This window comes from Protopterus annectens, chromosome 15.part0 (assembly GCF_019279795.1).
Source record: "Protopterus annectens isolate FY-2018-M chromosome 15.part0, PAN1.0, whole genome shotgun sequence".
Classification (NCBI taxonomy): domain Eukaryota; kingdom Metazoa; phylum Chordata; order Ceratodontiformes; family Protopteridae; genus Protopterus; species Protopterus annectens.
The window spans coordinates 430,238,165-430,254,984 of NC_056749.1; the positions used below are offsets into that span (position 1 = coordinate 430,238,165).

Genomic DNA, 16,820 nt, shown 5'->3' on the forward strand with positions numbered 1-16,820 from the left:
CATCGTGGATTTGAGACTCTTTTGTTGAGAGCCTGACGTATCATATTAACTTGCACTTCCCACTGTTTCAGCACAAACATTTAATTTATGTCAAAACAATTACATTAAGTAGCTATAAATATGGGGGGGGGGGGGGGGGCTTGCATACAAACAAAATAAAAGTACTCCAGTGGGAAATGAACTTGCTCCTCCTAAAATGCCATTTCACAAACTGCACCAGCTGTGTCACTAGATCTGATCGACACAGCCTGTTATGCACTGACTGACAGCTCTGTGGAAAGGACAGGGGTAGCAATAAAAGAAAATCACATGCAACAAATGCAATGTGCCCGAGGTTAAAATCCACCTTCTTACTAGATCACAACAGTCACTACTTTGCATCATGCCTAGAAATCTTCTAGCTCGAACAAATCATACTATGTACGTTAGTTAACAACTATTACTACAATTCTACTTAAACACACTGTAGTGGAACGTTTCTCGCCGGCCTCCGCTGAAAACGGGCTTCCTGCCCAGTTGGACTTTCCCAGTAAACCAATGTAATATAACATAAATAAATAAATCATAAATACATTCATCACATATTACTGAGAGACAATGAAAGAGACCATACAAAGTCACCAGGCAAGGAATAGAAAATAGGTGTCTGTCTGTGTGTGTGTGTGTGTGTGTGGGGTGGGGGCAGGGATTTGGAATGCAAGGACTTGAGGGAAGCAGCTATCCTAAACAGCTGCCTTACTCTGCAGCACACCTCTCAAACTCTTAGAACAAGAAATCTGGGCAAAACCACAAATAACTGGGGGATAAAGGCCCAAAACAGGGACAGATTTTTAATACTGCTCTTACAAACTTAGAAAGCTGACAAAAAAAACATATTTTGCATTAGCAAGAATTTTCTAAAGGATATGAAGTCTGAAAATCACGTCTGCCAATATTTTCTGACTTAAGTCCTCAATGACTTGCCAGAAAAAGTACACTTGTGTATACTTACCATAAATGTAGATGTTCGAGTGTATTCACTGTTGCAGTCATTACATTTGGGTTATCTGCTTGCAGGTAGCCCTCAGTTGGCCTGATTAACAAAGTCTTGGGTCCTGCGTCGGTTGCAGTCCCTTCTTCCATGACATCAAATCGTCAGGGGTATAAAACATGCAGCCGATGCCATTACATCCGTTTTTCTTGACCCAGATATCAGGTGCCCCCCTAATGGGAAGCAATTAAATATAAAAGCACAAAGATATACCTCCAACAAAAAGGCAAATACACCAAAAAGGCTTTTATGCATAGTAAAGGAAAGTAGAGGTATAGCCAAGAGAAGTTAGGGGGCTGGAGGGAGGGTAACCAGGACTGCAACAGTGAATATACTTGAACATCTACATTTATGGTAAGTGTACAAAACTGTACTACGTTCTTCGTGTTTCACTGTTGCAGTCATTACATTTGGGTACATTCCCAAAGCTATGGTTGGGAGGAGGAACTTAGATAGCATTAGAGCCAGCTATAAGGCCCTGCGAGATTGCAGTGGCAAAGCCAGCTCTGGATTTAGAGAAAATTGGCAAATGGCAATGCTTGGTGAAAGTATGTACAGAACTCCAGGTAGCAGCTTCTATGATGTCCCTGGTAGGGATGCCTCTGAGAAAAGCTGTAGAGGTAGATGCAACCCTGGTGGAGTGAGGTCTGATCCCCTGGGGGATAGGTTTTCCATGGTGTTTATAGCAGAAATTAATGCAATGGCTTATCCAGTTAGAAATGGTTTGCTTTGAAATAGCCTTCCCCTCTGCCCCTGCAGCAAATGCCACCAGCAGTTGTTCAGATTTCCTTTGAGGTTTAGTCCAATCCAAGTAGAATCTAAGTTGTCTGTGCACATCTAAGGAATGCAGTATCCCTTTATTCTGTGGATTGGGAAAGAAAGTTGGCAAATGAAAGAACTGATTAAGAGCCACACTGGATACCACCTTGGGCATGAAGGATGGATTGGTTCTGAGGGACACCCTGTCCGCATGAAAGATGATGAAAGGCTCCACTGCCATAAGGACTTGTAATTCAGATACCCTTCTAGCTGAAGTGATTGCTAAAAGGAAAGCTGTTTTCCAAGAAATAAATTTTAAGTCTGCAGTAGCAGCTCACTCAAAAGAAGGTAGAGTGAGTTTCTCCAAGACAAAGTTAAGGTCCCAGGCTGGGGTTGGAGCTCTCCTGGGTTGTCTCAAATTTTTGGCCCCTCTGAGGAACTGCTTGAGTAGTGGATGAGAGAAGAGGGGCGGTTCTGTGTTATAATGAGCTGAAATGGCTGAGGCGTGGATTTTAATGGAGGAAAAAGACAGGCCCTTGTGAAATATCTCAGTTAAGTACTGTAAAATCTGAGGTAAATTGGGTGCTGCTGTGCTCATCCCTTGAGATTGGTTCCAGGCACAGAATCTTTTCCATTTTTCAGCATAAGATTTTCTAGTTCTAGGCCTTCTTGCTTCTAAGATGACATCCATCACAGGTTTGCTGAGGGATGGTAAGGGAGAGTTTAAGTAATTAGCCAGGCTGCAAGGTTCAGTGTTAGAAGCTAAGGGTGCAGAATCTGGTTCTCCTGCTGAGACGGCAGGGAAGGAGTCTGAGGCAGGTGCCATGGAGATAACCGTGACACACTGCACAGGAGGGGGTACCAGTGTTGGCGCGGCCAGTCTGGAACAATCAGAATCATCCTTGGTTTGTCCTGTTTGATTTTTAGTAGTACTTTGGAGAGCAGAGGCAGAGGGGGGAAGGCATAGACTAAGTTTTTCCAGCTGAAGGACAGAGCATCCACTTTCCAGGCTTGTTTGTGGGGAGTCCTTGTGCAAAATGTGTCCAATTAGTAGTTCTGGGGAGAGGCAAACAGGTCTATATCTGGGCTCACCCATTTGCTTTTCAACATGTTGAAAATCCTTGGTTCCAGTTTCCACTCGTGTGGGTCTATGAGGTTTCTGCTTGGTCCGTCTGCCAGTGTATTTAATTTTCCTAGCAGGAATTGAGCTTGTAGGTGCACTTGGTAGCTCAAGGCTGTGTTCCACAATGCCATGGCTAGTCTGCAGAGGGGATAAGAATGTGCACCCCCCTGCTTGTTTATGTACCACATAACAGTGGTGCTGTCCGTCTTTACCATTAGTTGTCCTGGAAGAATGTGGTCCTTGAAGGTTGTCAGAGCATTGTGTACAGCTAAGATTTCTTTTTGATTGATATGCAGGTGCATTTGACTTGGGTTCCATTTGCCCTAGATGCACTTCCCTGCCAGGTGAGCTCCCCATGCATAGTCTGATGAGTCTGTTGTTAGGGTTTGGGCAGCAGGGGGTGGTGTAAAAGGTAGTCCTTTGTTTTGATGGCAGGCCTCTGCCCACCAAAGGAACTCTAGGCATAGGCAAGGAATACAGTATGAATGAAAATCTTTATGAGGTATTTGCTTTACACAAGTAATGCAATTATTAACTTTTACTGACATTGGTAAGGAGCAAGAAAAAGTTTCCCCAACGGGGTACTTAGCTTTAGTTGAAGACTTCAGTTCTGAAACTCGAAAACGAAAATTTCAGCAGTCGTCCGACCGGCACTTGCCAACTGCTTCTGCTGCCGCATGGCAAGAAAGATTGATGTAATGGCATCGGCTGCATGTTTTATACCCCTGACGATCTGACGTCATGGAAGAAGGGACAGCAACTGGCGCAAGACCCAAGACTTTGTTAATCAGGTCGACTGAGGACTACCTGCAAGCAGAGAACCCAACTGTAATGACTGCAACAGTGAAACACGAAGAACATCTACAGTTTTATGAGAAATGGACCAAAAATATGAGCCAAAAATCTGGACATTCTGCGATAATCTGGACAGTTGAGAGGTACGCTCTGCAGCTTTTACAGAGTGGAGGGGGTCCGAATAAACCAAAAAGGAGCAGCATAAGTATTAGAGGAGGAAAGCAATAGTCATAGGTTCCCATGTAGTTACTAGATTTACAGTTCAGGAGACCATTGAGAAGCCCAGCAAGGCTTTACCAAATGCCCCAAAGCACTGTCTGGTTAAGAGACTTGCTCGGGGTCAGACAGTACACAAACACAGGCTGAGGGAATCAAACCTTGGACCACTGGAAGCAGCTCATTAACAACTCATAGCCTTTGACCTCTGTGCATCATCTTGCACACACAGATCTTGGAAAGAAGTATCAAATGGACATACCAAGAAGGCTGGATGGTACTTACATACTGCTAATTAACCTACTTCATTACCCAAAGGAAAATAATGGCAGCTGCTCTTGACTTTTTCTTGCATGTTGTACACATCATTATTTATGTACCGGATTGTGGGGTTCAACATAACAATTACAAATGCATACATATTTTCTAAAGGTATGTAGTAAGTAACATGGATAACATGGTGAACTAGTGTTTTTTTTAATGTTATCCCATATCTTGCTTGGAATAAGTCTAGTTTGGACTGGTCCGACCTACTTAATTTACACATAAATTAACAAATGAGCTGCTCACTAAGGAGATGGGAGAAACTATGCCCAGGCAAAACTTCATATGTCTGTGTATGTAGCCAATAGTGTGTAGGAGTCTTTGAATTCTGTTTTGATCTTTTGGGGAAAAACATGGGACGTGCAAACAGGACCACTGTCATGCAAGGTCTTTTCTTCTGGAAGAAATAATCTGTTTAAATTACTATGCGGCAGCACTCCAAGAAATATCTTCCTGCAAAAATGTCCATCTTGGTTAGGCTATTTCAAGCTCCTGCTGTCTCTGGTTGCCTGAATCAGGCAGTCATTCATCAAGACTTAACATGAACATGCAGTAAACATGGTTATATGCTGTGGACAAAAAAAATGATATTCTTAGACTCATAGCTGTGAGCCCCAGGACAGCATGACTGAATAAGTGAAAAAGTGAACTTATATATACATATACATACATAGTCAGAGATTGCTCTTTCTCAGAATACTTCCTTTTTGTTTCCAAAAAGCAAAAAGTTTATACAGCTGATCAGAGCCCACAAAGACAATAAGGTTTAGTATATACATATTTTTTTTGGGGGGGGATCCCTGAAAAAAATCAACTTTAATGGGCAGGCAAATAGTGATGCTCAAAATTTACTGTTCTGCATTTTTGTATTTGTTTTTTCATAACTGGGACTTGTTACTACTAGTCTCAGAATTATAACAGGGGATCAGGCATACTTCATATGAATCACGAACAAGAAGGGAATTTGTGGATCCAATTGCTTTTTTATTCGAATGCCATTTTATTTGAGGTGTTACAGCTGGAAACTTTTGGCGATCACGGAGACTGCACTTTCCTCACTGTTGTATGACCTTGGAGTTGGTATATGTCAGTCAAGGGAGTGTGGGAGAATGACATATCAGAGCAGAGGGTGGACAATGTTGGGTTTCACTGAACCTGGTGTCCCCATGGCAAACAGAAACTAAAAGTGGTATGAGTAGATTTCTTCTTTTACCTGAGATACAGCCTTGCATTCTTGTATTGGAGGGAGCCTAGCTCACAACCCTATGCCTGCAGAGGTCTGAGAATCAGGCCAATGGCCGAATCCCACATAAAGGATAATACTGCAATAGTGTCCCATATGAAAAACATCTTACAGTGGGACTGATCTCCATACAGAGCATCTCAGGACTCAGTGTAATGGTCTTCATACATAGAGTCTTGGGGTTTAGAGTAGAAACACACCTCACAATGAATACCTCAGGGCCAAAAATCAGAATGTCACCATATGCCAAATAGGTTGGGCTGGTAATAGGAGCAGTTGGCCATACAGGTTCCCAGGGTTCAGTGGTAAACAAGACAGAAGAATGTGACTATTTCCCAAATACCACACTGTAGGCAAGGGCAACAAATCTCTCAATTATCTTTAGATCTACAATGCATGTCCATTACACTGGGAGCACCACAGTAGAACAAATTATAAAGATTCTAAAACTACATCAAGATTAGAACTCTAATCAGCTGAACCACATTTGATGGCACAGAAGGAAAAAGTCCTAACTATGACCCAGGTGACCAGAATTCAGCTAGCAGCTTAGTCACATGCTGGCTCTGGCATGTGTAAGGAAAGGAATGAGAAGGCTAAGCCTGCTTACATATCTTTGGGGGAAGGGATAGGTGCATGTGTCTGGGCACATTTTCTGTGTAACAATCTCTGGTGAAGGCAGGGGATGACAAGGCGGTGCTGTCTACAAGGTGTGTGTGTGTGTGTGTGTGTGTGTGTGTGTGTGTGTGTGTGTGTGTGTGTGTGTGTGTGTGTGTTGGGAGGGCATTTGATAAAGTATCCAAAAAGATGTACACATTGTGGAGGCTCAGTTAACATCACCCCCTTGGGCACTTCAGGCATGTGCAGGGTACACAAAGGTTTAAAGCAGAAATCCCAGATTCCTTAGCATGAGGACAGCAGCTCCCACTCCCAATTCATACATTGTTGCCCTAGGGAATGAATCAGCTGTAGCGTATTTGCTCCATGGGGAAAAAGTGGTACATAAAGCACTGAAGAAGGCAACTGCTACCAACTGGTCTGATGTATGAGGTAGTTTGGTGCAAATAATATATATATATATATATATATATATATATATATATATATATATATAAATTATGGGTTCCTATGAGTTCAACAAAAACGCAATATGTCGAATGCGTTTTCGTCGACACATGTAGAGCGAAGAGGCAAAACAGTGAAGCGGCTGTTCTGCGAAATTCTTCCCTGGGAAAGAAGTCGCTTGACCGCTTCATTGTTTTGCCGTGTTCTGAAGTGTAGTGTGGTCCCTTGTCCGGTATAGCTCCCGAGCGTGACTGTGCAATAGTTACTAACCTTAGGGTTAGGGTATGGGTTAAGGTAAGTGTGTATGTGTTTGGAGCTGTTTATGTAAATGTGCGAGAGTTACTGACCTTAGGGTTAGGGTATGGGTTAAGGTAAGTGCATATGGTTTAAAAAGTTTATTGTTTTCTTTTTCATTAAATGTATGTTTGGGTTATGTGCATATGTGTATTTAGTTGTTTACTGGTTTTTGGGGGGGTATAATTAGGATTGGGTATGCGTGTATGTGTTTGGAAGTGGGTAATGTGTTTTTTTTTTTTTTTGCGGGGGTTGGAACAGCGATTTCTTTCCCTAGGAAAGAAATCACTGTTCTTCGGATTAGACATTTTCAGCTTTTGCTGAAACTATGTCAAAGTAACATCGTTCGCTGTAGCAATATAGACCCATAAATTATATTAAGCTGAATGCAGAGAGAGTATGACAAGCATAACCTGCTTGCCTTTCTCTGCGTGGTGGGTTGAGGGATGTGAGCCTGGGTGTGAATTCCATGTTGAAATCCCTGTAAGTAACAAAGACCAGCAGAGACACTTACCTTCAAGGGGGTAGGACATTTGAAAAGATACTACCCTCATTTACAACCATTGCATCTCACCCTTGAAGTCATACAGGGCATATGTAAGGGCAGCTTGCAGAATCCTGATGCCCCAGAGAACAATGGCACCCTCATGCCACCTGCCACTAGTCCATGGGGGGAACAAATGTACTGTAGGGCTTTTGCCTCTGGGGGACTGAATGGACCATCTGCATAGGCAGAAGGAAGGCTTGATGATTTCTGGGGAATGGAATCAATAGAAAAACAGCACAGCGTAAGGACACATTTTTTATTTATTTTACATTTGTTGACCGGGATAGTCCGTCTGGGTGTGAGCCCATTTTCAGCAGAGGCCCAGGGAGAAAAGCTCAATAAAACAAGAACAACATTGACAGGTACAGTGTCGGTTTTGCATAGAATTTAACAGAAATATCTAGAGACAATAAAGAAGGTACAATATACAACAGGCACTTTAGTGAAAAGGAGAAAGTTATTACAATATAGTAAAGTCATATATATATATATATATATATATATATATATATATATATATATATATACGGGTCCCTATCAAATGATAGAAAACTCATTTGATGGAAAATCATTTGGCTGAAACCAAAGCATAGAAAGCTCAAAACACTGAAAACTCATTTGACTGAAACTCAAAACACTGAAAATGCTATTTGCCCTTTTCCCCATGGTAGTCCGATCCTGAAGTTAGTATATATAGTTAGGGGGTGTGTGGGGGCCACAGCCCCCCACATACTTCAAACATTGTAAACCCTACACATGGATAGTTATAACTACAATGAATAACTGTTTGGAGAAAACAATATTTACGTAAACTATGTGGGGGCTATGCCCACACCCCCTAACTATATATACTAACTCCAGGATCACACTACCATGGGGAAAAAGGCATATAGCATTTTTAGTGTTTTGAGTTTCAATCAAATGAGTTTTCAGTGTTTTGAGCTTTCTATCTTATGGTGTCAGTGAAATGAGTTTCTATCAAATGAGCTTTCTATCATTTGATAGGGACCTATATATATATATATATATATATATATATATATATATATATATATATATATATATATTTTTTTGTGGGGAGGGGTACATCTTTAGTTGATCATTTGAGTATACTTTAATACATGTACATATATCCACCCTTACAAAAGAAAAGAAATTATCAAATTATACTCAATGTAGGTAGCTGATAGGTGGTGTTAACAAGTGGGAGTGGGGTATACATGGAGAATATAAAATTTAGGGGATGAAATTTGATGTGGGGTTATGTGGTATTAGCCTGGCTTGGTGCAGGAGCAGAGCCAGTTGTTAGTGAGGTCATCTCATGTTCTGATTTGAATATCCCCATAGCATTTTGCTTCTAAGTACATTTCCACTTAAATATGAAGTAATATTTCATATTAGTCTTCAGTTTGCCTGTCACTTAAATTTCATACCGTCTGCATAAAAGGCATGTACTCATCCTCTTTACAGATGAACTACTCCTCTACCCACACTTTAAACCATCATAATGCAGCCACTGCAATCACCAAGGTACTACCATGTTCGCAAACACTGAGACCCCAGCAAAGATTTACTACTACAGACACAAAGACCTCTGTAAGGGCAAACATTAGGCAAAATAAAAGAGTAACTTGGAAATGTAAACATTAAATTATAAAAAAGGTATAATGAGCATATCATGGGAGAAGAATGAGAATCGAGCGCCTAAAAACGGCAAAGATTTCTTTGTGGTGTATATAACACAAGAACACAGACACATTTGTTACCAGCAAGCATCTAAAAATGATTGCTAATCTATAGGAATAGAAATATCAAAAAGTGAATATTCTAATGTAAATGCTTAGAATCATATTAAAACATTAAGCAGCTTATTTCCCACAAAAATCTTCCCTTTAGAGAGAGTAAAAAGTGAAAAATAAAGGTTTCAACCTGTTGTCGTCTCATGTGATACTTCAGAAGAGTGTGTCTCACTTCAGATTCTGGACCTCTTGCAACCAATGAAGGATCCTGTCAATAAAGCAAAAAATGTCTCCAGATTAATCACCAGAAGATCTGAGCATGGCGTTCTGCGAAATCACAAATCTTTTATGACATTTTCTTCATGTGTGCATGTCTTCAGTTAGCGAATGGAGGTAAACAAAGAAGGTATACATAGAATACTAACTATTTAGTGATGCTATAAATGCAAAGTGTTTTATTGTGAGAGTCAAAACTCCTCATTCACAAGGCTCTATCCCATGTAATCCTGCTACAAATACTATCAACCATGAGTTAACTGCACCTTAGAGGTAAGGGCAAAGATTTTCCCAGGCATGAGTCCCTCCAGTGATGAGAACTTCCTGCAAAGTGTTAGCTATTGGTTTGTCCTACTCCCGACTGTGGCATAAATCATCAGCTAACAGCACCTTTTATTATGTTAGGAACCCATTAATTTGAACATCAACAGTCATTAGAAATAACAAATGGGTTTAGTTCCTCTTTCAGTTTTCCATTGACAATTGTTTTCAACTTATCTGCCACCAAAGATTTATATTATCAGTTTATATTAAAAAAATAAAATAAAAAAGGAGCATGCTTCCTAACAGTTTAAAATTTTAATTTCTTTCAATGACACAACAGCACAAAATATAAGACTGCTTATAGCAATAAACAAATGCTTGTTTTTGAATATATACTTTAATTTGCTTGCAAAGAAAAGACAGCAAAGCTCCCTGTATTAAAATCTTTAAGAATGTCTGACTAGGTGACACAAGTTTTAAAACCATGTGTGAGTGTGTGTGTGTGTGTGTGTGTGAGCACACAGCTAACAAAACACAACGCTCACAATGCTCTCAGAATAATGATGACAGTATTTTTTAGATCACTACAATACTACAACTACTGTCCAGAAAAAAGGAATTCGTAAATGCCAATTTAACAGATACATAAAAATATGTATAGCTTAATGAAACAGTGAACGTGTACAAATGCTACTGTCATCTGAATGGGTCGGGGTGCCTAAGGACAGAGGCAGCTCCAGAACACAGCACTCAAGTAGTAGAGAGAAAAATAAAATGAGTAAGGAAATAAATCTGTCATCTACAGAAAAGTAACAATATGATGTGTTCGTCAATGAATTTTACCTGGCTGTTTCTGCTGTCCAGCTACACTCAATGGAACGTAAAGGTAGCAACAACACCTAATTAAAAGTGATACAGCAATTAAGAATAATACACTCTGAGTGGCATATATCCTTAGTTTTCAAGCAGCATATATTCCTTCACAAGGAATATGAAATTTGGTGTTTTAGTAATGATGAGCAACAATAAGGTACATTTTCAAAATTCCTGCTGCTCTTTTCATGGTTTGGAATCTTAGTAACCTATACAAAAAGCATATGTACAAAACATCTGACCGTCCCCAGATGACCTCCTCATGCTCATTAATAATAATGCAGTGTGCCTGCCATGGCAACAGTCTGTGGTATTACCAAAGCAACCGCAAGGAAAAAAAAAGACAGTGACATCTGCCTCCCAGTGGATTTATCCTCCACTTTTTTTAAAAAATCAGATAATGAATAAATGCAATGGATTTAGTAGTACACCCTATCTAATGTTTCCTGGAACTATCACTGGTGCTGACGTTTTTCCTTGGTTACCACCTTTTTAACAATCAAAATAGACTTTTTTTTTTATTAATGTTCCACAGAATATCAGACTTGTATTAATTCATACCAGAATATGTATGTGTATGTATGTAAAAACTAAACAAAAGGGTGCACTGCTTTGTGGTGTGTGTGTATGTGTGTATACTCACATACCTGTGTATTCATGGCTACTTGCCATGTTACATATGCCAGGACTCTGCTGGAAATGAGTTCTACTCATTTGAACTTTCATGGTAAAAAAACAATGCTTGTTGCTCCTTTTGAAGACAGACAGACCACCTCCCTTTTCCTAAACAAAGGCAGTTATGCTGCTAGTTGTGGCAAGTAACCTTGTCTCCTATATCTTATCAACAAACATTACTCATCAGCAATTCACCTACTTTAAGTATCTCTGAGTGTACTTTCAGTGAGCTTCTCTAATGCAGTTTAGAGGGCTTGTCAGTGGATAATGTTCTGCTGAAAGCCACTAGCAGCCAGCAGTTTTCTATAAATCTTTTTCCCCTGAAAGTATGTAGTTTACTTCAAGTCCTACACAATCAAAGCTTTTTTTTTTCTTTTTGTATTTCAATGCTGTGAAAAGACGTAGTATATTAAGTTACAGGACAAGTACTAGGAAGTGTCCCTTGAATCCCTGAATACTTAGAAATGGGAAATGTTGTTGAACCAGTTTTCATATGATTCATGTCCTTAAACATAAGGTTACAAAATACAACATGATGTGAAAAACATTACTGTGCGGTAATGGCTTAGGAATAAGGCTGAACACTCTCTGCTCTCTGGTCATTTATTTACTAATCACCTTTCATCCCTTCTGAGCATCAGATTATCACGTATGAGGAGCCTGGAACATGGCAACATGCATCTTAACCTAGTCTGACCACATGTAACAGTCAACCCTAGACATACTATCTGGAAAATTTCAAGTGCAAATTCCAAACAGGGGAATGTCCCCAAAGGTGTGTCCTCTTAATGACACAGAGGTTCAACTGGCTCAACTTTTTTTTTTTATTTTACTTGTTTCATAATGGTTAAACTTAACAAGATGCAACCAACTTTCTTATCATAATAACCCCAGTAACTCCAAAGCAACTAACAAACTTTTAGTCTGCCCCTTCCCAAAGGTAAGAGACCTAATGAACTTCACCTTCGTGTATGATCACTGCCATAACGAGAACAACCCAACTGAAAGAAGTGACTATACAACCTGTCTTAAACCTCAGACCAATAGCTGAGATACTTCAAAAAGTGGTGTAAAACAGAAGAACAACATTGTGAAGTTTATGGCCTTCTTGTCTAGTCTCAGAACCACTTTAGAAATGGCTACAGCACACAGCCATATACAAATAACATATATGGTTTACATCAATATGGAAAAAAGGACTGGTTAAGGTACAGTATCAGTGGATTTACATAGGGATTCCGAAAGTGTAGACCACCATGCCCAATAATAAAAGGTGGCTGAGTTACAGTTTTGGTGAAACACCTTGCAAGGGGTTTAGTAGCTATCTGGAAACAAAACATTCACCGCCGAGATGAGGAAATATGCTTAGATCAAGGAAATCTGTGGCTGGGGTGCCAAAAGGTCAACATTAGTCACATCCTCTTCTTTCTGTTTATTAAATTAACAGTTTCTTGTGTGACTTTTTATTTCTAAAGTTGCAGTTTGGAGGCAAGCCTGATTTATTTCACAACAGTATGTGGCTGAGACCACTACAGACAAATCTACCAAAAATCTAACTTTAAATGTGGGCTGCTTGTCAGAACAAAGCATGCCAGTCAATAATGCCACCAAGAACTGCCAATGGTTCTTACAGCTCAGCACACAGACGCATTAGCAGACTGCTTAACACAGCTCTGAAATGTTGGTACTACAAGGGTTTCAACTATGATAGCATGCAGCAAACAGGAAAGTGGAACTCTACTGATGACACATGAAGCCAAAGGTGGCCACACTAATCTACATTATGGCTGAAGACGTGGAAAGGTGAGGTCAATCAATGGCCAATATGCACCAAAACATACTATAAAGCTCTGACAGGACGTAGCGGTATACTTTGCCACAGCCCACTGTGACTTAGCATAAAGGGAAACATAGGTGATGCTGAGAAGTTACCCAGTAGTTAGGAAAGGGTCCTGAAATTATAAACAAGGCATATGAGTGATTAAACCTTTAAATGCACTGCAATGCATGTCTACACAGCAATGTTTGGAGCACAGCATCTCCAACTTAAGTTCTGTACAATTCTGTAGGAACAAGTACAGCCACATATTTAGAAAAGCACATGCATTTGTTTTCAAAAAAGTTTTCTAGGGAATCAAGTAGTCTTCCTGTGTAAACATGAATAAGGCCCTTCTAAAGCTCTGGCCTTTACTACATTCCACCCGCTGTATAAACATTAAGAAACTTCTTCCAGCGATCTAGTGTTTATTACATGCTGCTTTTGCTGTAAGTTCGAGTTTATTTTTCATATGACATCTTTGGCTTAAAGTAGAACCAAGGGGGAAAAATCATCAAAACGTGAGTTGCTCCACTTACCTTAACTGCTGTCATTTGCAGGTAAGCTCTGAATTTGAAGCCTGTAAGTGATCCATTGTTAGTGCGTGGTGTAACAAAACTGATCTTTTAAGTCTGTGTAGCTTTTGTTCCTTAAAGATCCGACATGCACAGTCTTGTACAAACAAATTCAACAATCTTTAAGCTTTGATAGGAGCAAGACCTGCTCATAAAAGTCGAGCAGCACTAACTATGGACTGCTACAGGGGCCATGAATACGACAGAGAGAGTACTGGCTCAGCATTTTTCATCTAACCAAAGCAATCGACGGGGCACAGATCAATCCTTTAAGAGATGTTCCTCATGTCAAGTCATATTTTTTTTCAAGAAAAGCACTGCGACTGATTGCAGTTTCAGCATCATTTGGAGACATGACCTCTGCTCGAGTCTGAAGAACAATTTTGGCATTTTAAAACATAGAAAGAGTAATGTTATTGCCACTGACTACCAGTTATAGAGATATATGGTCATTCTTTAATAAAACAGCACTGCCTGCAGGAAAATTATTTATTTTAAACTATTATTATCTCCTAAAAAAATATCTGAAGGAAAAAGCGTTCCCTCATTTTCCCTGAGCAGGCACAGAGACACAAGCCCACAATAATCACAATGAACAGAACTGACTAAACTCAGACAATAATGTCACTATGCACCTTAAACTGGGCTCCTGCCATGTTTATGATGAATTACAAACATCATGTCCCACCATGGACATTATTAATTTGTGATGCACAGAAACTTCTACAATGATAACAGCTGTTTAGCCTGGATACTATACTATGTTAGAAGCCTGAGACATAAACTCAAATATACTATTTTTAAAATGTTTAAGTTAACTAAAAGAAAAGCTTTAGTACAAACCATTCCCACAGGTTTTAGACAAAATAGGTAGTGTCAACATTAAAAACAAAAGACAAATGAGTGGAATGTAAAGTTGGTTCAGTACATCTTTGAAAGTCTTGAGTAATTTTCTCCAGATAGCTAGGGTTCTTCAAAATCATTGGATTCTACAAACTCTGGGGTTTGACTACTGCATGTAGTTATACCACTTGCATGCAAACTACTCATCAGAAACTGCTAAATGCAAGCAATCAATTAGTACAGGATGTGAGACAGGCTGTTTGCTGTTGGAGATGCCACTATCCATCAACGATGCATTTGTTACATCACAATTTCAGTTAGGTTAACCTATCAAAGCAGAATGATATCTGCATAGTTTCAAAAACAGAGACAGAGAGAGAGTGTTTTAAACTACATCCACACAACACTTACCATAAGTGTACGTGTTAAAGAGAGTGGTCACTGTTGTAGACCTGTGCACTGGCTATGTCTGACATCTGGCATGACTTTCACTTCCCCCATAGCCAGTCTGACACTGCCTTACCTGGTATATAGGTGGCATCCACTTGTGCCAACTTTTGTTCCTTCTTGATCCCAAGCAGGGCATAGCAATGCCTACACTGGAGATACTAGTTTGAACTGCCCCAGTAATGCAGTCTAATTTGCAGAATTCAAAACCTCCTCAGGAAAGCTGAACAACAAGAGAAGGAAGTAAGGTTACAGATGTGAAAGGGGGAGTAAGGACAGCTATATGTGTACCCACACCAACTCCTATGGTCCACCAAAGGGACGGAGGGAAGGAGACAGAACTGCAACAGTGATCATACTCAGACAATTACATTATGGTATGCTGGATGCACAAACTATACTATGTTCCTCACTGTTCACTGTTCCAGTTCTATCTATAGGGAACATTCACAAAGCTAGATCCACCTAGGTGGGGTGGTAGAATGCCTGTTCAGACAAGGACTGCAGGATGTACCTCAGGATGCATGAGAAAAATCTATACCTTGTTCTGGATATCACATCCAACCTGCAGGGCATACAGAAAGTGTGAACTGAAGATCAAGTGGCTGTATCTGAGATGTCCTATTAACTAAACTCTTTTGGGAAGGTAATGGCAGCTGCAGAACCCTTTGTGTAATGTAGCCCAATTTTTTAATCCCATGCAGAACCCTGCCATAGGTCTTACAGCTAAAGTTTAAACAGTACTTCAGTAACTCAGAAACTGTTTTGTCACTGGCAATCATTGTTTGCTTTCTGCAAAGACGACAGAGTTGAACTGTTTTTTTTTTTTTTTAAAGGATTTAGTTCTAAACTGAAGTAGTACCTCAATCACCTATACCCAAATCCCAAGGGGAGTGTAACACCTGTCTCCCAACCACCTATACACATCCTGTGGAGTGAAGCATCTGTCTGCCAATCACCCATACACATCCAAGGGAGTGAAGCATCTATCTCTCAACCACCTATACACATCCAGGGGAGTGAAGCTTCTGTCTCCTAACTACCTATATAGATCCAGGGGAGTGAACTATCTGTCTCCCAGCCACCTACACACATCATGAGGAGTGAAGTATTGTCTCCCTTGTCTTTGGGTATAAGGAATAAGACTGGAAGTTGAATAGCTTGGTTCAGGGCTACTTCTGTAATAACGTTTGGCATTAAAGAGGAGTTAGTTTGCAGGGCCATCAAAGGCTCTTTGCACAAGAGTATCTGTAGCTCTAAAACTCTTCTGTCAGGTTGACAGTTCTCAGGAAAACAATTATCCAAGTGAGAAACTTTAGAGATACTGAAGTAGTTGATTCAGATGGTTATAAAGTTAGTTTTCCCAACACAAAGTTCAGGACACAAACTGAGACCACATTTCTCCTAGGGGCCTCAGATGGAGGATGACATTTGTAACTGCTTCACTGAAAGTCTGGTCACTAGTTGGAGATAACAGGAAAGCAGGTGAAAATAGCTGAGAGATGTACCTTCATCCATGCATAACTAAACCTGAAGAGAATAGCTCAGACTAAGCCTGAAGAACCACTGGCATGTCTGCCTGCCTGCCTTTGGGGATAGCTCTTCCTTTGACATCAGAAGGAGAAGTTTTGTTTTCATTAAGCAAAGTAGGATATTCTAGTACTTGGCCTTCTGGCTTCCCTCATGATATTTATTATGTCCTCCAGTAAGAAGTGCCCAAAGGGTAACAGAGACAGAGCCTGAAAGCTGAAAGTCTCAGTCTGCACAGCTTGTCGTATACTAGAGACTTCCTGCACCGTGTTAGGGGGTTTACATGCTGAGGCAGCAGTGGCAATTCCAGACTGGAACAAATGGAATCATTTGTAACCTCTCTTCCTTTAGCTTTTTTAAATTTAAGACATAGGCAAACATGTTTA

General features: G+C 40.1%; 1 protein-coding gene across 1 annotated transcript in view; it reads right to left on the reverse strand.

Moving 5' to 3' along the window:
• Positions 1–16,820, reverse strand: part of MAMLD1 (mastermind like domain containing 1) — a 369,676-nt gene that overhangs the window by 17,914 nt on the left and 334,942 nt on the right. Inside the window, exon 3 of the mRNA XM_044057170.1 lies at positions 9,326–9,403. Within this exon, the coding sequence (XP_043913105.1) occupies positions 9,326–9,403 (78 nt within the window). The remainder of the gene's footprint in view (positions 1–9,325; positions 9,404–16,820) is intronic.